Raw genomic sequence first — 26,150 nt, forward strand, 5'->3', positions numbered from 1 at the left:
GCGACCTCACTTACCCAATCCATAGCGGGGTTCTCGGCAAGAGCATTGGGATCGGTGGCTCGTGGTTGTCTCCCAGGATACACTGCCGACTGGGTTCGCTCAGCCAGACCTGAGGAGAAAAAAAGTAGTGTCATGTAAACATTCAGCAGGGGTAGCTTACCATCAAGGGGGGAGAGAGGAGGAGAAAGGGCAAGGAAAGAAAGCGTTCCTGAGAAGAGAAAGAGGAGATCAGGGCAGGAGACACCCCCCGAAATCCCAAGAAAGAACAATGTAGACAACCGACCCATAAGGTCAGAAGTCCCGACCCTCAGGCGCCCGGGAAAGGCCGAGGGAGGGAGAGTTACACATGTGGTCCCTCGCGGAACTGGGGACCCCTAGTCGGGTAACTACCCGAACTGTTAAATCAACATTAAATAACAATAGAAGATAAGCAGCAATAAGAAAAATGCTTAAGGCACGGCTAAACATAATGATTAGAAGACACTGGGGCTAAACAATGAATGCTGGTCATTAGGCAAAAGGTAGGATGGTATATCCAGGGAGGGTGCTGGGGAATGCAGCCCCCTGAAGAGTCCTCAAAGCAGCCCTAGGGCCCATTTCGAGGGGGTGCAAATAATATGAGGGGTTACTGGCAAACCAGTAGGTGGACGAAGTACTGCATAGCGTCCCGGGATATTGAAGGCAATGGGGAAAAGGGTAGCACAAGTCCCAGGTAAGGGGAGGGCAAAAAAGGGTGGAGGGCCAAACTTTCAATGTCTGGGGAGCAGTCCTCCGGCCCTCTCCAGGACCTCGGACGGTCAGTCACAGAATGGAGAGTCCGAAATGGGGTCTGAATGTTGCTCAGGTGGGTGCATTATCCTTGACCTTCTTGGCTCTTCCGGAGGTCCACAACGGGGATTGTGGGCTGTTAGGAGTTGGCCGTTTGTTGGAGCCTTGGCTAGGGTTAGAAGTGTCCATATCAGCTTCTTGAGAGATGATTTTCAGCCTGGTGAGGAGCTTTTCCCCCTCGGGGAAAGTGGAGAAAGCAAAAGACTTCCCTTTGTCCGTGAACCTGACCGCAAATGGGAATGCCCATTTGTATTTTATGTCTTTTTGCGACATTGCAAGCAAGAGGGGTTTCAGAGCTCTCCGTCTCTGTATAGTGGAGGGGGAGAGGTCCGCAAAGATCTGAACCTGGTGGCCCTGGTATGTGACGTGTTGCAGGGATCTGGCTCTCTTCATAACTTCTTCTTTCACCGAAAAGTGATGTGGCTTGGCCAGAACATCGCGCGGAGTGCCATCCTTCCTAGGGGGGCCAAGGGTTCTATGGACCCGGTCAAGTTCAAGCTTTGTAGCTGGGATGTCAGGGATTAGCTGTGTAATGAGGTCTTGCACCGCCCTGGACACATCAGTTATTGATTCTGGAAGCCCGCGAATTCTGATGTTGTATCTGCGTGACCTATTTTCGAGGTCATCGATACGGGCCATGGCTAGGTCTAATTGCTCCTGTACTGAATAAATGTGCCTGGAGTTTTGGATGGATCTGGCTATGGTATCCTCCATTTTATGTTCGATCGTTTCGATCCGGGAGCCTAGGTTAATAAAGTCAGCTTTCAATTCCCCCGTGATTTGCAAGGCAGTTTGGGAGAGGCCCCTTTCTAATAGTTCAGAGAATTTGCCAAACAGGGCATCCATGTGGGAGACTGGGTCTGCATGAGCAGTCTCATGGGAGGCCATGGCGGCCTGGGTAGCCCTGTAAGTCCCCGCTGGGGAGGGGGAGAACTCCTGGATGGTGCGTTCCAGCAGGGAGACCGTGGAGGCCAGGGACGGTGTGGCTTCCTTGGGAGGACCCCTGGGGTTGCCTGGGGTGGCGTGGAGAGGAGGAAAGTCTGTATCTGACCTGAAATCCACTGTGCCTGCGGATCTGTGATCCTGAGATAGGAGCTGTGCTGCGGTGGCCATCTTGGATTTCTCCCACACGTCCAATGAAGCGAACAGCAGGCCCAGATTGTGTTTAGCCAGTCCACCGGTCATTCGGTAATGTGCCCCAACTCTTCGGGAGTCCGTCCCTATAGCTCAGGAAGCGGAAGGGTAGCCGTGTCGTGCGGTAGGGGTTCCGTCGTTCCGCGAGGCAGCGGAGCTTTAGATGATCGCGGCCATCTTGGAAGCCTCGCGCATGCGCCTTCTGTCCTTCGGACTTTGGATGTTGAAAAGTCCGCTCGTGTGTACGCGGCATTAGAAGTTTCAATTCGTATGCAATCAGGCAGGCCCTTCTACTACATGTTTTTGGTAAAACTGAAGGAAAAACACAGCAGAAAAACTGATAGTGTGTATGGGGCTTAAGACTCTCCACCATTTTGTGTCAATCTTATGGCCTAAAGGCTTGCTTATGACATCCCTGGCCTGAGGTTCTAGTATTTGAGAATAAAGGAATGTCCACACATAAATACATTTTCTGCACTTTACTGTAACTTTCCTGTAACATAGCACATTGACATACTAGCAGAATCTTTGCATGGAATGCAACCTGCAAGGTTAGTTATTTTGTAGCAGTCATTTTACTGCAGAACACAGGTAAATGCCTTTAAGCCATCTTCCCTTTACACCCCATCCCTCTTCTTGGGAGAACCACAGCATTGGGACCACTTATCCATGTATACTATGTCCATAACATTTAGCTTCCATTACCAAGTCACAGGACCCACAACTGAGGGTCAGGGGGAATTAAGGTGCTTCCTTTATTATATCATTCTCTTTCTAATGCCCCTTCCATAGCTCTGCCCAGCTGGTCATGTTCCTGGATGGTACACTCCCTCCCCGGATTAATCACTACTCGATTGGTTTGTGTAAGTATAGGTCTTAATAATAGGTTTCTCTACCTTTTTATTAGGTAAGAGAAGCTGCGCTGGGGAGAATTTGGCTAAGATGGAGCTGTTCCTCTTCTTTTCAAGACTGCTGCAAAACTTCACCTTCCAGGCTCCTCCTGGGGCTGTTCTGGACCTCACTCCTGCAATAGGAATTACCACGCCTCCTCAGAGTCACATGATCTGTGCTATTCCAAGATCCTAAACAGAATCATCAACTAGTTGGGGTTAATTTACTAAAGAAGTTGAGCATTTCCACTTTATGTATTGGGATGTTTTGTGTAGTGCTGGATGGGTGCGCACATTGAAAATCTTAGGAATGGGAGAGAAGCTTCATTTTTTTACCATGACAGGCTGCACTCAGGAATTTGGGAGGATTTATTAAAGGATAAGTTCATTAAAAATGTTGCCAACTTTAAATTTGTGGTTAGAAGCACAGGCATTTTAAATAATTGATATGCTTATTTGTAGTATCTTCCATATTTGCTTGTGCTGGCACAGTTCCTCCTTCCCTTCCCTCACCTCCCTAAAAAAAAAAAAAGAATTATGTAGCTGCCAGGAGAGAGGAGAGAGGAGAAGCAAAGGTGGATTACTACAGAGTGTCACTTAAAGCGGAGGTCCGCCAATTTTTTTTTTCTTTTTTAACCACTTGCCGACCGCCGCACGACGATGTACGTCGGCAGAATGGCACGGGCAGGCATAAGGGCGTATATATAAGTCCCTGCCTTCCCGCGGGTGGGGGGCCCGGTCGGGCCCCCCCCCGGTGCCTGCGGCGGTCGGCATTCGTTCGGGAGAGATCCCGGACGAGGGGACGGCCATTCATTCATGGCCACCCCCTCACGATCGCTCCCGACGAATGAAAATCCTCTGTGACATCACTTCCTCTCCTGTAATGTAAACACAGGAGAGGAAGTGATGTATTCTCTCCTCCGTGTCGGTATTTTTCGTTCCGGCACCGAGGAGAGAGCATCGGTGAGTTGCACCAACACACCACACATACAGTAGAACATGCCAGGCACACTCACACCCCCCCTTTACCCCCCGATTACCCCCCCAATTACCCCTGCCCCCCCAGTCACAGTGACACCAATTGCATTTTTTTTTTTTTTTTTTGCATTGGTGTCATTTGTGACTGTAATAACTGTTAGGGCAGTTAGGGTTAGCCCCCTTTAGTTCTAATGTACCCCCCTAACCCCCCCAATAAAGGTTTAACCCCGTGATCACCCCCCGTCGCCAGTGTCACTAAGGCTGGGTTCACATTGCAGCGGTTTATGAGAACGGATGTGATTCGCACCGCACTGCAGTGCAAATCACATCCGATCTCTGTGCGATTCGAGTTCAGCCATACAGATAGTATGGCTGAATTCGCATCGCACCCGCCGCACCCGCCGCAAATTCGCACGGGACCCTTTTTTTGGTTCGCAGCAGAATCGGATCGCATGGGTGTTCACACCATGCGATCCAAGTTTGCAGATCGCACTGCGATATGCGAACTGATCTGGGGGTGTCATTAACATTTCACTGACACTCCCAGCAGTTCGCATAGGGCAGTGTGAACTGCCGCCGGGAGGCATGTGATGCGGGAACCCGCCGCGGATTCGTGGCGTTCCCGCATCGCTCCAGTGTGAACCCAGCCTAATAAGCGGTCATTTTTCTGATCGCTGTATTAGTGTCACAGGTGACGCTAGTTAGGCAGGTAGGTATTTAGGTTCGCCGCAACTTTTTATAGCGCCAGGGACCCCCATATACTACCGCATAAAGCCCCCTGATTGCCCCCTAGTTAACCCTTTCACCAGTGATCACCATATAACTGTTACAGGTGACGCTGGTTGGTTAGTTATTTTTTTATAGTTTCAGGGCACCCGCCATTTATTACCTAATAAAGGTTTAACCCCTTGATCACCCGGCGGGTGTCATTTGTGACTGTAATAACTGTTAGGGCAGTTAGGGTTAGCCCCCTTTAGTTCTAAGGTACCCCCCTAACCCCCCCAATAAAGGTTTAACCCCGTGATCACCCCCCGTCGCCAGTGTCACTAAGGCTGGGTTCACATTGCAGCGGTTTGAGAACGGATGTGATTCGCACCGCACTGCAGTGCAAATCCCATCCGATCTCTGTGCGATTCGAGTTCAGCCATACAGATAGTATGGCTGAATTCGTGTCGCACCCACCGCACCCGCCGCAAACTCGCACGGGACCCTTTTTTTGGTCCGCAGCAGAATCGGATCGCATGGGTGTTCACACCATGTGATCCGAGTTTGCAGATCGCACTGCGATATGCGAACTGATCTGGGGGTGTCATTAACATTTCACTGACACTCCCAGCAGTTCGCATAGGGCAGTGTGAACTGCCGCCGGGAGGCATGCGATGCGGGAACCCGCCGCGGATTCGTGGCGTTCCTGCATCGCTCCAGTGTGAACCCAGCCTAATAAGCGGTCATTTTTCTGATCGCTGTATTAGTGTCACAGGTGACGCTAGTTAGGCAGGTAGGTATTTAGGTTCGCCGCAGCTTTTTATAGCGCCAGGGACCCCCATATACTACCGCATAAAGCCCCCTGATTGCCCCCTAGTTAACCCTTTCACCAGTGATCACCATATAACGGTTACAGGTGACGCTGGTTGGTTAGTTATTTTTTTATAGTTTCAGGGCACCCGCCATTTATTACCTAGTCTCACTAGTGTACCCCTAAATTTAGGGGTGTCTACTTTCCAAAATGGGGTCATTTGGGGGGGGGGGGTTTGTGCCATCTTGGCATTTTATGGCCTTCAAAACTGTAACGCCCTTAGAAAGCCTGAAGGCGGTGCTTGGTTTTCGGGGCCCCGTATGCGGCTAGGCTCCCAAAAAGTCCCACATATGTGGTATCCCCGTACTCAGGAGAAGCAGCAGAATTTATTTTGGGGTGTCATTTCACATATGCCCATGGCATGCGTGAGCAATATATCATTTAGTGACAACTTTGTGAAAAAAAAAATAAAAAAAAAAGTTTGTAATTTTCCCGCAACTTGGGGCAAAATATAAAATATTCCATGGACTCAACATGCCTCTCAGCAAATAGCTTGGGGTGTCTACTTTCTAAAATGGGGTCATTTGTGGGGGTTTTGTGCCATCTTGGCATTTTATGGCCTTCAAAACTGTAATAGGTAGTGAGGAGTGAAGTCAAATATTTACGCCCTTAGAAAACCTGAAGGCGGTTCTTGGCTTTCGGGGCCCCGTACGCGGCTAGGCTCCCAAAAAATCCCACACATGTGGTATCCCCGTACTCAGGAGAAGCAGCAGAATTTATTTTGGGGTGTCATTTCACATATGCCCATGGCATGTGTGAGCAATATATCATTTAGTGACAACTTTGTGAAAAAAAAATAAAAATAAATTAAAGTTTGTAATTTTCTCGCAACTTGTGGCAAAATATAAAATATTCCATGGACTCAACATGCCTCTCAGCAAATAGCTAGGGGTGTCTACTTTCTAAAATGGGGTCATTTGTGGGGGTTTTGTGCCATCTTGGCATTTTATGGCCTTCAAAACTGTAATAGGTAGTGAGGAGTGAAGTCAAATATTTACGCCCTTAGAAAACCTGAAGGCGGTTCTTGGCTTTCGGGGCCCCGTACGCGGCTAGGCTTCCAAAAAATCCCACACGTGTGGTATCCCCGTACTCAGGAGAAGCAGCAGAATTTATTTTGGGGTGTCATTTCACATATGCCCATAGCATGTGTGAGCAATATATCATTTAGTGACAACTTTGTGTAAAAAAAAAATAATAATTTTTTTTTGTCATTATTCAATCGCTTGAGGCAAAAAAATAAAATATTCAATGGGCTCAACATGCCACTTATCAATTTCCTTAGGGGGTCTACTTTCCAAAATGGGGTCATTTGGGGGGGTTTTGTACTGCCCTGCCATTTTAGCACCTCAAGAAATTAGATAGGCAGTCGTAAACTAAAAGCTGCGTAAATTCCAGAAAACGTACCTTAGTTTGTAGATGTGACAACTTTTGCGTAAACCAATAAATATACAGTTATTGACTTTTTTTTTACCAAAGACATGTGGCTGAATACATTTTGGCCTAAATGTATGACTAAAATTGAGTTTATTGGATTTTTCTAATAACAAAAAGTAGAAAATATCATTTTGTTTCAAAATTTGCGGTCTTTTTCCATTTATATCGCAAAAAATAAAAATCGCAGAGGCAATCAAATACCATCAAAAGAAAGCTCTATTTGTGGGAAGAAAAGGATGCAAATTTTGTTTGGGTACAACATTGCATGACCGCGCAATTACCAGTTAAAGCAGCACAGTGCCAAATTGTAAAAAGACCTCTGGTCATTTACCAGCAAAATGGTCCGGTCTGAAAGTGGTTAAGTCGGCAGCTACAAATACTGCAGCTGCTGAATTTACCTGTCCAGGGCGCCCACAATGTTGGCACCCAAAGCTGATCTATCCCTTGGCTGTTGGGTGCTGCCGCCGCCATCTTTGGTAAGGGAACCCGTGTGTGTCCCAGCAGACAGCGCGGGGGAAGGGGAAGAGGCGTAGACTTCCCGCGGGAGTCTATGCCTGGAAGTGGGTACAAATACCTGTCTTAGACAGGTATCTGCACCCCCCTCCCCCTGAAAGGTGCCAAATGTGACACTGGAGGGGGGAAGGTTTACGAAAAGCGGAAGTTCCATTTTTGTTTGAAACTCTGCTTTAAGTGACAACTCCTAATTGAGGTTGCTGACATCACATCCAAGATGGTGGCCTTCAACTGAAGTCTCAGGGCTCTTGGATGTCTATACAAAGAAGGCTTTCACAGGTTAATAACATGAATAAAATACAGTATATTAAATGCACATATAATCTTATGGGAAGGTTTACTGTCTCTGGGTTGGTCAATATAAGCCCCCATTCAGATGGGGCAGACTACATTAAGTGGATCCGCCTGCTCAGCAGGGGAGAAGTCCGCTGAACTCGGCTGAGCAGCTGGATGACAGGTCCACGCTCAATCAGCTAGGCAGAGAAGATACAGACACAGCCGCTGTCCTCTTTGGGGTGAGCAGAAGGAAATGGACCACGTCTGTTTCCATTCAACTGTCATCCGATCCTACTGTCATCTGATCCAACTGTCATTCAATGTTTTTAGCGAACTGGATCTTATCCCGGAGGGTGACACATATCAGTAGACATCCGTCACTCTATAGAGAGCAGAGGATCAACTGATCAGGTTTGCCGGAAAAACTGACAGGTGGACCCAATAGTTCCATCAGTGTGAAAGGGGCCTAAATGATGAGTCCATAACATGTTTGTAGAAATCTCATTAAAGATTTATTAATCTTAACATTCCCAAAATGATTTAGGTATTGGTCATGCATTTTTCAGACAATATAGTTTATGCTGTAATCATTTACCCGTGGATCCTAAAATTGCTTTCTTTAGTATCATCACAGACATCTAAATCATTGATAGTATGCTTAATCCTTCTGGCATGTATGCTTTTAGCCCAGAAATGGTTCTCTTCTCCTATGCCTTTATAATTTCTACAAAGAAAATGCTATTGATTACATTCTAGAAAGGAAACAAACTGACCTACCATGGGAGATGTGCCAGAAAGTTCCAGAAATGATGGTCTCCATGGCTATCCTCAAGTAACCTAGGCACAACTTTTACTATACTTTCTTGTATGTTTCGCTTATGCTTTATTGTGGCTTATTATACATAAGATGCAGTTATGACATATGTTGACGAGTTAATATATACCCAAAGACACTTTCCTTCTAAAAATTCAAACCTTGTGGTTTATATAATGGCAATGATAGAGTCTGAATCATAATGATATATTGTATTGATTATCACATTCATATGCATATGTGTACTGTAAATGGAAGGAATTGTATTTGTATATTTTCCCTGTATAAGAAACGTTATAATAAAAATCACTTGATTTAACCTTTTGACCTTCTGGAAGATTTACTCCCCTTCATAACCAGGCCATTTTTTGCTATATGGCACTTTAACTGACAATTGCGCATTCTTGCAATGCTGTACATACATTACATTACATTTATGTATTTTTTTCCCACAAATAGAGCTTTCTTTTGGTGGTATTTAATCACCGCGGGGTCTTTTTATTTTTTGCAATATAAATGAAAAACAAGGCTGCCAATTTTTAAAAAAAGATGCAATATTTTTTTACTTTCTGCTATAAAACATATCCAATAAAAAAAAATATATATATTTTTTTTAATTATATCTTTGTAAATATACTGTAGGCCAATATGTATTCAACTACATGTTTTTGGTAAAAAAAATTCCCATTAAGTGCATGTTGATTGGTTTGTGCAAAAGTTATAATATCTACAAACTATGGTATATACAGTGCTCAGCATAAATGGGTACACCCCCTTGAATAGTAAAATTTTAAACAATATCTCAGTGAACACAAGAATGATTTCCAAATTTTTGACAAAACTGAGTTTTATGGAACATTTGTTTAGCTCATTACATGAAAGTAAGGTAATAATTTATTTTAGATTACAAAATCTTCAGTTTTAATCAAATTAGTTGATGCAAAAATTAATACACCCCACAATAAAAACGACTCCATCTAGTATTTTGGATGACCTCCATGCTTTGCAAGGAAAGCACCAAGTCTTCTAGGCATGGAATGAACAAGTTGGCGACATATTTCAACATCTATCTTTTAGAACCTGCGTGCTGGATGGAGGGTGAAGCTCAACTTATCTCTTCAGAATTCCCCATAGGCGTTCAATTGAGTTCAGATCAGGAGACCTACCGTATATACTCGAGTATAAGCCGAGATTTTCAGCCTCTTTTTTGAGGCTGAAAGTGCCCCCCTCGGCTTATACTCGAGTCATCGCTGTCTGCCTGCTCGATCAGCGTATCGAGCAGACAGACAGCGGCCATTCTAACATTCAAACGCCGCGCCTCCGCCTCCGCCTTCGCCTGTGATAGGCGGAACACTGAATTTCCCAGCAGCCTGTGTTCCGCCTATCACGGACATCGTCTCATCCTCGTACTACGGACGAGGATGAGACGATGTCCGTGATAGGCGGAACACAGGCTGCTGGGAAATTGAGTGTTCCGCCTATCACGGACATCCGATAGGCGGAACACTCAATTTCCCAGCAGTCAGTGGGAAATTGAGTGTTCCGCCTATCACCGACGGAGGCGCGGCTTTTGAATCCTAGAATGGCCGCCGACGAAGAGCTGAAGGACGGAGGCTCGGCTCGGGACGGGACGGGCCGGGCCGGGCCGGGACGGGACGCAGGCTGGACGGGACGCAGGCTGGACGGGACGCAGGCTGGACGGACACAGGCTGGACGGACACAGGCAGGCTGGACACAGGTAGGCTGCACGGACACACACACACACACACACACACACACACACACACGGATGCATGGACACACACACACACACACACACACACACGGATGCATGGACACACACACACACACACACACACACACACACACGGATGCATGGACACACACACACACACACACGGATGCATGGACACACACACACACACACACACACACACGGATGCATGGACACACACACACACACACACACACACACACACACACGGATGCATGGACACACACACACACACACACGGATGGATGGACACACACACAGGGATGGATGGACCCACAGGGATGGACGGACACACAGGGATGGACAGGCATGTCTCACCCTCGGCTTATACACGAGTCAATAATTTTTTCCAGTTTTTTGGGGGTAAATTGGGGGCCTCGGCTTATATTCGGGTCGGCCTATACTCGAGTATATACGGTACTTGGATACTTAATCACTTTCACTCTGTTCTTCTTCAGAAATGCATCAGTGGCCCTAGATATGTTTTCTGGATCATTATAATAAAATAAACTAAAACTCGCGCCAAATGGTGAGTATCAATACTAATGAACGAGTGAGTAAGGTTGAGACTTAGAGGTTACACCGTGGGTCCGCCGTGACCACAATACGCTGATACAGTTTGCCACTTATTCTCATTTACATGAGTGGAGCAATCCTCTTCTGTTGTGCATGGTTGGATATCGAAAGTACTATTAACCCTGATGGGTTTAAAATGTTAATGCTGAGCATGAGAGTGCAAGGCATTTAAATTTGATGAGTGCGTTTTCTTAAGGGGAGAGGAATCACTGTCACTAACAGTGTGGTGGAAGAAAATATCTTTAAGATATTTATCATAGAATAATTATCACTGGGTCAACCACTTGAAGTTTATTACTTTTATGCACTTTTAATTTATTGAAATTTCTTTCATTTAATTTTTGCTATCTTTATTTTTAATTATGGTTCTCACTAGGGATGAGCTTCGTGTTCGAGTCGAACATATGTTCAACTCGAACATCGGCTGTTCGCCCGTTTGGCGAATACCGAAAGTTATGGGCCAAATTCGTGTGGCGCTCACGGCCCACAATGCACTGCGCCATCGCAGTGCATTGCTGGCTCATGATTGGCCAAGCATGCACTCTGACCCCGCATGCTTGGCCAATCACAGCGCCGGCAACGAGAAGAGCCATGATTGGCCACAGGCAGGATGCCTGTGGCCAATCATAGCTCAGGCTGTGTAGTACACGCCCCACACTATATAAGGCCGCCAGCGTGGCGGCCTTGTGTAGTGTGTTGGCGTATGTAGGAGTTAGTGGGTGTTCTGTGTACCTTCAACACAGTTTACATCGTTCGTTATCGGCCGATTTTGCGTTCTTGCTCTTCTGTAGTGGTTGTTGTCTGCGTGCCCTGACCGCAGTATACACCATTATATCCACCTATATAGCTAGCTATATTTCTCTTTTTCAATAGAGCTTGCAGTCAGTTGTAGGAGATTGTGCGTGCTGTCTGCGTGCCCTGACCACAGTATACACTGTTATATCCACCTATATAGCTAGCTATATTGCTCTTTTTAAAAAGAGCTTGCAGTCAGTTGTAGGAGATTGTGTGTGCTGTCTGCGTGCCCTGACCGCAGAATACACTGCTATATCCACCTATATAGCTAGCTATCTTGCTCTTTTTAAATAGAGCTTGCAGTCAGTTGTAGTAGATTGTGCGTGCTGTCTGCGTGCCCTGACCACAGTATACACCGTTATATCCACCTATATAGCTAGCTATATTGTTCTTTTTAAAAAGAGCTTGCAGTCAGTTGTAGGAGATTGTGGGTGCTGTCTGCGTGCCCTGACCACAGTATACACCGTTATATCCACCTATATAGCTAGCTATATTGCTCTTTTTAAAAAGAGCTTGCAGTCAGTTGTAGTGATGGACGAACTTCCGACGGGACGTTTCGCGAACGCGAAACGCGAACGGACACAAACGTTCGCGAAAACGACCGTTCGCCGCGGGCTCCATTGACTTCAATGGGAGGCGAATTTCGCAAACCTTTAGGTCGAATTTGCGGCCACGGGGTAATTATTAGGGGGTAGCACGTAGTCCCACCACCTGGACAATAGCATAATACATGTATGAGGTGAATTTGGGATCGATAACTACAAGCATTTTTTTTTTATTTGGGAAATTGTTCTGACAATTCAGGACTATGGAGCTAATGAAGGCAATGGAGGAGAGGGAAGGTCAGGGACCAGGGTAGGCAAACAAGAGGGTGCAGGAGATACAGAGCACTGACAGCAGCACCGTAATACAGATCACTGACATCAGCACCGTGACATACAGCGCTGACAGCAGCTCCGTGACATACAGCGCTGACAGCAGCTCCGTGACATACAGCGCTGACAGCAGCTCCGTGACATACAGCGCTGACAGCAGCTCCGTGACATACAGCGCTGACAGCAGCTCCGTGACATACAGCGCTGACAGCAGCACCGTGACATACAGCGCTGACAGCAGCTCCGTGACATACAGCGCTGACAGCAGCTCCGTGACATACAGCGCTGACAGCAGCTCCGTGACATACAGCACTGACAGCAGCTCCGTGACATACAGCGCTGACAGCAGCTCCGTGACATACAGCGCTGACAGCAGCACCGTGACATACAGCGCTGACAGCAGCTCCGTGACATACAGCGCTGACAGCAGCTCCGTGACATACAGCGCTGACAGCAGCTCCGTGACATACAGCGCTGACAGCAGCTCCGTGACATACAGCGCTGACAGCAGCTCCGTGACATACAGCGCTGACAGCAGCTCCGTGACATACAGCGCTGACAGCAGCTCCGTGACATACAGCGCTGACAGCAGCTCCGTGACATACAGCGCTGACAGCAGCTCCGTGACATACAGCGCTGACAGCAGCTCCGTGACATACAGCGCTGACAGCAGCACCGTAAGCAGCCCCAGGAGGAAGTCAGCACAGCACAGGGATGGTGTGATCCCCTCATAATAAGAACCCCCAGGAGGAAGTCAGCACAGCACAGGGATGGTGGGAGCCCCTCATAATAAGAACACCCAGGAGGAAGTCAGCACAGCACAGGGATGGTGGGAACCCCTCATAATAAGCAGCCCCAGTAGAAATATGACACCGCTCAACCTCTTCAAAGAGGAGGGTAGGGGCATATAGTACGGTGTGCTTTTTTGGGTCAGGGAAGTGAGCCAAATGAATTAAGAAGGTCTGTGTGCTTGATTCCAAAAATTGTTTATAGACATATACATGGTCTACTGATCACATGTGTTGAATTCCTCCGAGATCCATGCCTCATTCATTTTTAGAAATGTGAGGTAGTTAACACTGTGGTGAGCTAGGCGAGTACGCTTATCGGTCACAATCCCCCCTGCTGCGCTGAACGTCCTTTCGGACAGGACACTGGATGAGGGGCAAGCCAACAGTTCGATTGCAAATTGGGCAAGCTCTGGCCAGAGGTCAAGCCTGCCCACCCAGTAGTCTAGGGGTTCATCACTCCTCAGAGCGTCCACATCGGCCGTTAACCCAATGTAGTCGGACACCTGACGGTCTAGGCGTTCCCTGATGCTGGATCCGGATGACACCTGTCGATGGGTCGGCTGAAAGAATGACCTCATATCCGAAGTCACCAACACATCTTCAAACCGGCCTCTTCTTGCAGGCGCTGTTGGATTGGTACCCGCAAATCCTTCTCTGGGAGTGGGAATTGCTCCTCTGCCAGCGCACGCAAAAGCAGAATGCAGCATTTCTCGAAGCAAGGCCTGGAAGTGCTGCATTCTGACAGCCCTCTGCGACGGCGGTAACATTTCCGCCATTTTGTGTTTGTACCGGGGGTCTAAGTACGTTGCCACCCAGTACTGGTCCTTGACCCTCATGCTTTTTATACGGGGGTCCCTATTAAAACACTGGAGCATGAAGGCCCCCATTTGCACTAAAGTGGAAGCGGTGTGGTGGCCTGGCTCCTGCTCATCATCCAGGATAATGTCGTCCTCTTCATTCTCCTCTCCCCATCCTCGCACAACAGGGATCCCAGAAAGGTTTAAAGCATGCTCTTCTTGCTCCTGCTCATCCGCCCCGGCACCATCCTCCTCTGACTCCTCATCAGACTCCTGTTGTTGACTTGTCTCAGATAGAGTAGCCCCCCCTGGGAATTCATCCAGCATTGCGACTTCCTCATCTTCCCGCTCCTGCTCCTCCACAGCCTGATCAATGACACGACGCAATGCACGCTCCAGAAAGAAGGCATAAGGTACCATGTCACTGATGGCGCCATGGCTGCGACTGACCAGTTTGGTGATCTCCTCAAATGGCCGCAGAAGTCTGCATGTGTCGCGCATGAGCAGCCACTGGCGCGGTGAAAAAAAACCCAGCTCCCCAGAACCGTTTCTTTCGCAGAGTTCATACAGGTAGACGTTAACTGCACGTTTCTGCTGGAGCAGCCTATCAAGCATATAGAAGGTTGAGTTCCATCGCGTCGGGCAATCGCAAATAAGACGTCTGACCGGCAGATGGTGTCGCCGCTGAATGTCAGCAAGGCGAGCCATGGCCGTGTAAGATCTTCTGAAATGGGCCGAGATTTTCCTTGCCTGCCGCAAGATGTCCTGGACCCCAGGGTATTTGACAAGGAATCGCTGCACGACCAAGTTTAAGACGTGTGCCATGCACGGCACGTGCGTGATTTTGCCCTGTTTCAATGCGCTAAGCAGATTGGCACCGTTGTCACACACCACTTTACCAACTGTCAAATTGAGCGGTGTTAGCCACTCATCTGCCTGTGAACGCAAAGCTGAAAGGAGTGCCGGGCCAGTGTGGCTCTTTGCTTCCAGGCACAACAGACGCAGCACGGCATGGCAACGTCTCACCTGGCATGTGGAATAGGTTCTGGGGAGCTTGGGCGGTGCAGTGGAAGAGACGCTAGCAGCGGAAAAGGAGGAGGCAGCTGAGGAGGAGAGGGAGGAGGATGGAGTAGGAGGAGGAGAAGAAGAGTCAGGCCTGCATGCAATCCGTGGCGGTAAAACCAAATCTACACGGGTGCCACGGGTTACATGCTTGACGGCCGTCAGAAGGTTCACCCAGTGGGCAGTAAAACTGATATACCTTCCCTGCCCGTGTTTGCTAGACCACGTGTCTGTGGTCAGATGTATCTTGGCACCGACACTGTGTGCCAGAGATACATTCACTTGCCGCTGAACATGGCCATATAGCTCTGGGATGCCCTTCTCTGAGAAATACTTCCTTCCTGGGACCTTCCATTGTGGTGTTCCAATGGCCACAAATTTGCGAAAGGCCTCCGAGTCCACCAGTTTATATGGCAGTAGTTGGCGGGCTATGAGTTCTGACAAGCCAGCCGCCAACCGTTGGGCAAGAGGGTTATCCGGCGTCATCATTTTTTTACGCTCAAACATTAGGCCCACGGAAGCCTGCCTTTTTGCAGAAAAATGTGAGCTTGGCGTGATGGAAGGTGGAGTGGAGGACAATTGTGAGGAGAGAGGAGAAGGAGAAGTAGAAGACGAGGCTGGACGGTGAGAGCCTGCAGTGTGGCTTTGTGTGTTCCGTTGCTCCCACTGGGCTCGGTGATGGCTGCTCATGTGCCTTCTTAAGGCGGTCGTCCCTAGGTGAGTATTGGGCTTACCGCGACTAACGCGTTGACTGCAAAGATTGCAGATGGCAACGCTATTGTCAGCAGCGGACACGTTAAAAAAAGCCCACACTGCGGAGCCATGTGCCGGTGTCCTGGGAGCGCCAGATGTGACCGTACATGGTCGATGACTCGCTCCTGATACATTTGCAGTCTGCTTTGTCCCTGCTGTGCAATGTAAGTCATTGCTGCTTCTCCTCCCTATCTGCTGGTCCATATCTCCCTCTGAACTCCCCTCCTCTTCCTCTCTTGTGGGCACCCACGTGACATCACTAGACACGTCATCATCAACGTCACCTTCCCCACCGCTATAAGTAGAGTAGGCAGCAACACCGGGGACCAACCTCCTCCTTGGGCTGATCTGGGTACTGGCGTCAGACTGCTGAGTAGCGCTTGTTGCTACCTCCTCTTCCTGATCCAATACCAAGAGTGGCTGCGCATCAGAAATGTCCTCTTGATATGGATCGGAAAATAATTCCAGTGACTCAAGCGGAAGGTATGTGGTGGTGGTGGTGGTGGTCGTGTTGTTGGTGGTAGTGTCTTTGGGGGTGCACATAGCAGAGAGTGAAGAAGAGGGTGCAGATCGAGAGGATGAGGAGGGTGCAGAAGAGTAAGGCTGAGCGAGCCACTCAACCAAGTCTGGTGCATCCTTTAAAGTAATTGAACGCACCTTCTGCAACTTCCCACTTTGGCTCAAGCCTGTTGCTCCTGCCCTACCCCTACCACCCCTGCGGAAGGGCCTGCCTCTTCCTCTGCATGTCATTTTTTAAATGACCCTGTGACAAAACTCTTAGTCCCTATACCGCTGAAGGACTGCTGCAGTATAGGTGAGCGGTCAGCAGTGGTGCACGTCAACCCTATCTATTGTGGACCGATAGCGGTCCTTACAGAACAGCAGACTGTACCGCACTCAAGCCTATGTACCGTAGCACCCTATACCAAGTTACCAGTCCTTATAAGAACTTTTGTGGACCAAGCAGGTTGTGTATTAGTGTTTAGCAGACTGTACGTCAGTCCCTATACCGCTGAAGGACTGCTGCAGTATAGGGCAGCGGTCAGCAGTGGTGCACGTCAACCCTATCTATTGTGGACCGATAGCGGTCCTTACAGAACAGCAGACTGTACCGCACTCAAGCCTATGTACCGTAGCACCCTATACCAAGTTACCAGTCCTTATAAGAACTTTTGTGGACCAAGCAGGTTGTGTATTAGTGTTTAGCAGACTGTACGTCAGTCCCTATACCGCTGAAGGACTGCTGCAGTATAGGGCAGCGGTCAGCAGTGGTGCACGTCAACCCTATCTATTGTGGACCGATAGCGGTCCTTACAGAACAGCAGACTGTACCGCACTCAAGCCTATGTACCGTAGCACCCTATACCAAGTTACCAGTCCTTATAAGAACTTTTGTGGACCAAGCAGGTTGTGTATTAGTGTTTAGCAGACTGTACGTCAGTCCCTATACCGCTGAAGGACTGCTGCAGTATAGGGCAGCGGTCAGCAGTGGTGCACGTCAACCCTATCTATTGTGGACCGATAGCGGTCCTTACAGAACAGCAGACTGTACCGCACTCAAGCCTATGTACCGTAGCACCCTATACCAAGTTACCAGTCCTTATAAGAACTTTTGTGGACCAAGCAGGTTGTGTATTAGTGTTTAGCAGACTGTACGTCAGTCCCTATACCGCTGAAGGACTGCTGCAGTATAGGGCAGCGGTCAGCAGTGGTGCACGTCAACCCTATCTATTGTGGACCGATAGCGGTCCTTACAGAACAGCAGACTGTACCGCACTCAAGCCTATGTACCGTAGCACCCTATACCAAGTTACCAGTCCTTATAAGAACTTTTGTGGAACAAGCAGGTTGTGTGTTAGTGATTAGCAGACTGTACGTCAGTCCCTATACCAATGAAGGACTGCTGCAGTATAGGGCAGCGGTCAGCAGTAGTGCACGGCAACCCTATGTATTGTGGACCGATAGCGGTCCTTACAGAACAGCAGACTGTAACGCACTCAGGCCTATGTACCGTAGCACCCTATACCAAGTTACCAGTCCTTATAAGAACTTTTGTGGACCAAGCAGGTTGTGTGTTAGTGATTAGCAGACTGTACGTCAGTCCCTATACCAATGAAGGACTGCTGCAGTATAGGGCAGCGGTCAGCAGTAGTGCACGGCAACCCTATGTATTGTGGACCGATAGCGGTCCTTACAGAACAGCAGACTGTACTGCACTCAGGCCTATGTACCGTAGCACCCTATACCAAGTTACCAGTCCTTATAAAAACTTTTGTGGACCAAGCAGGTTGTGTGTTAGTGTTTAGCAGACTGTGCGTCAGTCCCTATACCGCTGAAGGACTGCTGCAGTATAGGGCAGCGGTCAGCAGTAGTGCACGGCAACCCTATGTATTGTGGACCGATAGCGGTCCTTACAGAACAGCAGACTGTAACGCACTCAGGCCTATGTACCGTAGCACCCTATACCAAGTTACCAGTCCTTATAAGAACTTTTGTGGACCAAGCAGGTTGTGTGTTAGTGATTAGCAGACTGTACGTCAGTCCCTATACCAATGAAGGACTGCTGCAGTATAGGGCAGCGGTCAGCAGTAGTGCACGGCAACCCTATGTATTGTGGACCGATAGCGGTCCTTACAGAACAGCAGACTGTACTGCACTCAGGCCTATGTACCGTAGCACCCTATACCAAGTTACCAGTCCTTATAAGAACTTTTGTGGACCAAGCAGGTTGTGTGTTAGTGATTAGCAGACTGTACGTCAGTCCCTATACCAATGAAGGACTGCTGCAGTATAGGGCAGCGGTCAGCAGTAGTGCACGGCAACCCTATGTATTGTGGACCGATAGCGGTCCTTACAGAACAGCAGACTGTACTGCACTCAGGCCTATGTACCGTAGCACCCTATACCAAGTTACCAGTCCTTATAAGAACTTTTGTGGACCAAGCAGGTTGTGTATTAGTGTTTAGCAGACTGTGCGTCAGTCCCTATACCGCTGAAGGACTGCTGCAGTATAGGGCAGCGGTCAGCAGTAGTGCACGGCAACCCTATGTATTGTGGACCGATAGCGGTCCTTACAGAACAGCAGACTGTACCGCACCCAAGCCTATGTACCGTAGCACCCTAGACAGACCAAGTTACCAGTCCTGATAAAGAGCTTTGTGGAACAAGTGAGTTGTGAATGATTAGCAGACTGCAGCAGAAGGGCAGCAGTCAAGTATAATATTCTTTCTATATTTGGAAGAAAGAATATTATACGTGTACAAGCCTATTACCGTACCACTGATACCAGTCCTGAAAAGAACCTTTGTGGAACTAATAGTAACAGCAAGTCTTTAAAATTATCCTCACTGCCTGACACACTGCTTCCTGCCTGTCCCTATACAAATTGGCAAAAAAGAGTAGGCTGGAACGATTAGCTGGAACAGCTCTTTTGTGGACCTGATAGTAACAGCTAATGATGATGATGATGATGATGATGAAGAAAGACTAATCTGGCTGAGCTGTCCCTAAAATAGCAGCATACAGCGCTCTGTCCCTTTATCTAAACTGACAAAAGAAACTCAGGCTGCTGACCTAACACCTATACCAGTCCTGAAAAGAACTTTTGTGTACCAAATAGCTAGCGTTTTCTCTGTCCCTACTCCACACAGGATCCTTTCCCTACAGTGACAGAAGAAAGAATGTAAAATGGCCACCGGATCGGGTGTATTTATAGGTTAGGGGGAATGTCCAAGTGTCCATGAGCTGTCATGTCTCAATTGGTTGTCCTGTAACACATGATAAACGTGTCACGAAAGGTTAAAGTTCTTGTATACATTAAACACGTAAGTCCGCCGGGGCGAACGACGGAAAAAGGCGTTCGAACCCGCGGACGGCGAAAGTCGGAAATTCGCCGCGAAACGACCGCCGGGCGAACCGTTCGGCCATCACTAGTCAGTTGTAGGAGATTGTGTGTGCTGTCTGCGTGCCCTGACCGCAGTATACACTGTTATATCCACCTACATAGCTCTTCTCTAATTGAGCCATCTGCCATCTGCAAGAGTTAGTGGGTGTTGTGTGTGCCTCCAGCACAATATACACTACCCAATTGCTGGTTTTCCCATCTCCCTTCAGGCCATTGCCATGTCTGGAAGGCCAGCAAGGAGAGGCAGACGGCCGCGAGCCGATAAAAGAGGGCAAGCAGGCTCTGTGTCTAGAGACAACAGTGTTGGTCGTGGACGTGGTGCATCATCATCATCAGCACGTGGCCATGGGACAAGCTTGTCCTTCTTTTCGGCAGCTGGACATGTTGAGCCGCAACATGCCGAAGACTTGGTAGAGTGGATGACCAAGCCCTCTTCATCCTCCTCATCCTCTCTCACCCAGGCTCAGGGTACTAGCAAAGCAGCTGCCAACGCATCGTCTTCCCTCCTCTCAATGTCATCATCAGTGACTCCTTCCCTAGACCCACCACGTCCTCCTGAGGAGTCTCCTGAACTCTTTGAGCACAGTGTTGGGTACATGCTCCAGGAGGATGCCCAGTGTTTTGTAGGCTCTGATGATGATACTCAGCTAGAGGAAGGCAGTAGCGTGAATGCAGAAAGAGGGGATGCTCAAGAAGGACAGCAATCTGCCAGTCATGTTCCACAAGCTGCAGCATACTGCCAGGTTTGCTACAGCAATGAAGAGGGAGGGGATGATGAGGGCACTGACTCCACGTGGGTACCTGGTAGGAGAGAGGAGGAGGAGGAGGCACATGTCCAACGAGGCAGGATGCCCTCCGGGGGCCAGCTTAGGGGCAGCACACCGACTGAATCACACCGCAGAGCTCCACCCGTGCAGGGCGCTGCCTCTGCGCGTTATTGTAAAAGTTCTTTGGTGTGGGCCTTTTTTGAGACGAGTGCATCAGATCGCACCACTGCTATTTGCAACATATGTCTCAAGCGTATCTTACGTGGCCAAAACATCAGCTGCTTGGACACCACATGCTTGACCAGACATACAGTATGTTGACCTGCCATATAACTCGTTGGCAAGCGTACCTCAAAGACCCATACCAAAGAACAAAGCAGACCTCTCCTTGCTCCTCATCAGCTGGGATCTCCAACCCCACTAGACCTTCAGTCCTCTCTGAAATTTGCTCTGAGAGTAATGAAGGTGTAGAGATTAGATGTGTCACAGCCAAGTGCTTCCTGGGCACTCTGCTATCAGTACACCCACGTCCAATTATAGCAGGCAAATGTCCCTGCCCCAGCTGCTGGACCGCCAAAAGAAGTTCACTCCCAGCCATCCACATGCCCAGCGGTTGAATGCTAGCTTGGCTAAATTGCTAGCATTTCAACTGCTGCCTTTTCACTTGGTAGACTCGGCCCCCTTCCGTGAGTTTGTACAATGTGTGGTTCCTCAGTGGCAGGTCCCCAAATGCCACTTTTTCTCACGCAAGGCGATTTTCGGCTCTCTACTGGCATGTGGAAGGCAATGTCCTTGCCTCGCTGGACAGGGCAGTCAGTGGTAAGGTACATATTACCGCTGACTCATGGTCCAGCAGGCATGGACAGTGACGTTACCTGTCTTTCATGGCCCATTGGGTCACTCTTCTGGCAGCTGGGAAGGATGCAGTAAAGGTGCAGTAGTGTTGGAGGTTGTTCACGCCTCCAAAATGCTTCTATTGGTTGTGACACACCTCTCTCCTCCACCCTCTCCTCTTCTTCTTCCTCCATGGCCTCTTCCAGTGCTCTGTCCTCAGAACCAGCGGTGCTACATAGGCGTTCCAGGGGCTACGCAAGTACGCAGGCAAAACGATGCCATGCCGTGCTTGCGCTGGTTTGTTTGGGGGACAGGAGCCACACTGGGGCAGATGTTTTGTCAGCTCTGCAGGGGCAGGCCGAGAGGTGGTTGATGCCACGCCAGCTTAAGCCAGGAATGGTGATTTGCGACAATGGCACCAACCTCCTCTCCGCCCTCCAACTGACCCATGTGCCCTGTGTGGCTCATGTCCTTAACCTGGTGGTGCAGCGGTTCTTGGGCAGGTACCCGGGCTTACAGGATGTCCTGAAGCAGGCCAGGAAAGTCTGTGTGCATTTCCGCCGATCATTTAATACCTGTGCTCGGCTGGCTGAGCTCCAAAAGGAGTTGAACCTGCCCAAGAACCGCCTTATATGTGACATGCCCACCAGGTGGAACTCAACGTTGGCCATGCTGCAGTGGCTGCACATGCAGCAGAGGGCCATCAATAAGTACCGGTGCGACTACGGCACCAGGACAGGGTCAGGGGAGCTCGGTTTTTTCTCACCACCCCAGTGGGGCATGATCAGGGATGCATGCACTGTTCTGTCACCGTTTGAGGAGGCCACAAGGATGGTGAGCAGTGACAGTACATGCATCAGTGACACTGTACCTCTTGTCCACCTCTTGGAGCATACGCTGCGTGGAATAATGGACAGGGCACTTGAGGCAGAACAGAGGCAGGAAGAGGAGGACTTCCTTGCCTCTCAAGGCCCCCTTTATCCAGACAGTGTTCCTGCTGTGCCACCCATCACTCAGGAAGAGGATGAGGAGGAGGAGGAGGAGGAGGATGATTGTGTCAGCATGGAGGCTGGCACTCAGCATCAGCAGCAGTCTTGTAGGGATGATTTACAGTCCCAAGAAACCCGTGGACTTGTACGTGGCTGGGAGGAGGTAGCTGCGGATCATGTTGTCCTTAGTGACCCAGAGGACTCCAGACCGAATGCCTCAGCTAACCTACGCTGCATGGCCTCCCTGATCCTGCAAAGCCTGCGGAAGGATCCTCATATTCTCCGGATCAAGGAGAGGGACCATTACTGGCTGGCCACTCTCCTTGATCCACAGTACAAGGGTAAGGTTGCTGACCTTATCTTGCCGTCGCAGAGGGAGCAGAGGATGAGACATCTCTGGGAGGCCTTGCAGAAAGGTCTGTGCAACGCGTTCCCAGAGACTGAGAGGTTACAAACTCCTGGTCCTGGACAACATGTTGCTGAGGCATCGGTCAGAAGGAGCGGTGGAAAAGGTGGCCGTCTGACCGATGCGTTCAGACAATTTTTTAGTCCGCAGCCCCAAGGTATGACCGGTTCCAGCAACCATCGCCAGCGTCTGATTTACGTGGTGCAGGAATACCTAGGGGCAAGGTCAGACTTGGACACCTTTCCCACCGAAAATCCTCTGGCTTACTGGGTCTTGAGGATGGATCACTGGCCAGAGCTTGCACAGTATGCAATTGAGCTACTGGCCTGTCCTGCATCCAGCGTTCTTTTGGAACGCACCTTCAGTGCTGCTGGTGGCTTTGTTACCGATCACAAGGTGCACCTGTCCACCGACTCAGTTGATCGACTGACCTTCATCAAGATGAATCAGTTTTGAATCACCCACAGCTACCAAGCACCTGAAGCTGATGTAACCAAATAATTTTTTTTTTAAATATCACATCCCTTCAAGACTGCCTATGCTGATGCTAAGTGACTGTCCTGTTATGTTGATTGTCTATCCTCTTCCTCTTCCACCTTTTTCTGCCCCTGTTTAACAGGGGCGTTTAATTACAATTTTTGATGCAATGCTTTGCAGCAGGGCTCATTCCTGCACTACAACTAGAGTATATGGGAGAGGTTGCAGTGTCGTGGCAGCAGCACCAGTGCCTAAGGCCCAATTTTTCAGCCCCTGTTTAACAGGGGCATATAATTACAATTCTTGATATAATAGTTCACAGGAGGGCCCGTTCCTGTTCCCACCCAGATTAACTGTGAGGACTTATAGTGTTGTGGCACCCGCACCACAACCACCAAAGGTCAATTTTTCTACCACTGTTCAACAATGGCATGTAATTACAATTCTTGATATAATCGTTCACAAGAGGGCGCTCCAGCGCCCTTCAAGAGTCACTTTGAGGGCTTACAATGTTGTGGCAACACCAACACCTTGTTCCGCCATTTCTGCAGAGCATATAGGGCAGGTCCCTACTTTCAAACATCCAACTTACAAACGTCTCCTACTTGCAAACAGAAGGAGACAACAGGAAGTGAGATGAAAAAAGACTGACGGCAAAACAAATTATACAGGGGTGATAACCCTTCCCTATGTTTTCCAAAAAGCTTAAAAATAGATTTTTTGACTGGAGCTACACTTTAAAAATGTACCAGTTGAATATTACAAACAGATTCTACTTAAAACAACAAACCTACACAGTCCCTGTCTTGTTTGCACCACCTGTATACTGCTGTTCTGAGTATATAGGGCCTGGGGGCCACACGTATTTCCTTTTTTTAATATGGGTACGGGGTTCCCCTTAATATCCGTGCAAGACCCAAAGGGGCTGGTAATGGGCAGGGGGGGGGCTACCCATGCCATTTTTCTCAATGATTTTCATCCATATTGCCAGAACCAGATATAACATTAAAACCGCAAGCAGTTTTAAATTACGTTATTTCCGTTAAATGTCATTTTGTGCAGGGACTGTTCTAAACACGGGAAACACGTGGCACTTCACAGGCATACTATAGAACCCCCCAGGCACAACATTTAAAGGAATATTTCACTTTTTTCCACTTTAATCGTCATTAAAATCAGTGCTTCCGCCAAAACAGCCATTTTTAAAATGTCCCCAAACCCTTTTTAGGACAGTATCTTGCATATTAGCCATTAAAATTAGCACTTTTAATTTCGAACGTTCGAGTCCCATAGACTTCAATGGGGTTCTAAAGTTCGTACGAATTTTGGGTCCGTTCGAAAGTTCTGGTGCGAACCAAACCGGGGGGTGTTCCACTCATCACTAATTCTCACTATTCACATGGTGTTATTGTATATTAGTACATTGTAGACATGTGCATTCGTTTTCGTCCGAATGCATTTTCGTCCGAATTTCAGCTATTTTCGTTTTCGTTTTGACAAACGATAACGAAAGCACAAAATCCGAAAAACGAAAGATCCGACATAAATAAATGCTTTATTTTCGTTTTCATTGTTACAACAGTTCGATATAGAATAGGAGATTCGACATGACTCTGACAACAATCTGTGTCTATAGAACCTGTGGTCGAATGTGCCTAACCTTACCTCTATTAGTCCAAGATTATATAGAGAAAATATTCGACAGAGAAAAAAGATTTGACAGAGAGAAAAGATTCTGCAAGATACTGTCCTAAAAAGTGTTTGGGGACCCGGGTCCTGCCCCAGGGGACATGGATCAATGCAAAAAAAAAGTTTTAAAAACGGCCGTCTTTTCGGGAGCAGTGATTTTAACCACTTTCAGACCGGACCATTTTGCTGGTAAATGACCAGAGGTCTTTTTACACTTTGGCACTGCGCTGCTTTAACTGGTAATTGCGCGGTCATGCAATGTTGTACCCAAACAAAATTTGCGTCCTTTTCTTCCCACAAATAGAGCTTTCTTTTGATGGTATTTGATTGCCTCTGCGATTTTTATTTTTTGCGATATAAACGTAAAAAGACCGCAAATTTTGAAAAAAAATGATATTTTCTACTTTTTGTTATTAGAAAAATCCAATAAACTCAATTTTAGTCATACATTTAGGACAAAATGTATTCAGCCACATGTCTTTGGTAAAAAAAAAGTCAATAATTGTATATTTATTGGTTTGCGCAAAAGTTGTCACATCTACAAACTAAGGTACGTTTTCTGGAATTTACGCAGCTTTTAGTTTACGACTGCCTATCTCATTTCTTGAGGTGCTAAAATGACAGGGCAGTACAAAACCCCCCCAAATGACCCCATTTTGGAAAGTAGACCCCCTAAGGAAATTGATAAGAGGCATGTTGAGCCCATTGAATATTTTATTTTTTTGCCTCAAGCGATTGAATAATGACAAAAAAAAAATTTTTTTTTTTTTTTTACACAAAGTTGTCACTAAATGATATATTGCTCACACATGCTATGGGCGTATGTGAAATGACACCCCAAAATAAATTCTGCTGCTTCTCCTGAGTACGGGGATACCACATATGTGGGACTTTTTGGGAGCCTAGCCGCGTACAGGGCCCCGAAAACCAAGCACCGCCTTCAGGCTTTCTAAGGGCGTAAATTTTTGATTTCACGCCTCACTACCTATTACAGTTTTGAAGGCCATAAAATGCCAAGATGGCACAAAACCCCCACAAATGACCCCATTTTAGAAAGTAGACACCCCAAGCTATTTGCTGAGAGGCATGTTGAGTCCATGGAATATTTTATATTTTGCCACAAGTTGCGGGAAAATTACAAACTTTTTTTTTTTTTTTTTTTTTTTCACAAAGTTGTCACTAAATGATATATTGCTCATGCATGCCATGGGCATATGT

The 26,150-nt window shown here is 48.0% G+C and overlaps 1 protein-coding gene and 1 long non-coding RNA gene across 2 annotated transcripts in view; one reads left to right on the top strand and one right to left on the bottom strand.

Moving 5' to 3' along the window:
• Nucleotides 1-3,532, top strand: part of LOC143989053 (cytochrome P450 2K1-like) — a 101,283-nt gene extending 97,751 nt beyond the window's left edge. The window contains exon 10 of the mRNA XM_077489060.1: nucleotides 2,870-3,532. Within this exon, the coding sequence (XP_077345186.1) occupies nucleotides 2,870-3,048 (179 nt within the window). The 3' untranslated portion in view covers nucleotides 3,049-3,532. The remainder of the gene's footprint in view (nucleotides 1-2,869) is intronic.
• Nucleotides 1-26,150, bottom strand: part of LOC143989054 (uncharacterized) — a 215,816-nt gene that overhangs the window by 166,759 nt on the left and 22,907 nt on the right. The gene's annotated exons all lie outside the window — the stretch shown is intronic.

The sequence above is a fragment of the Lithobates pipiens genome, unplaced genomic scaffold (assembly GCF_037356315.1).
Source record: "Lithobates pipiens isolate NorthernLeopardFrog02 unplaced genomic scaffold, aLitPip1_a1.2 Scaffold_18, whole genome shotgun sequence".
Lineage (NCBI taxonomy): Eukaryota > Metazoa > Chordata > Amphibia > Anura > Ranidae > Lithobates > Lithobates pipiens.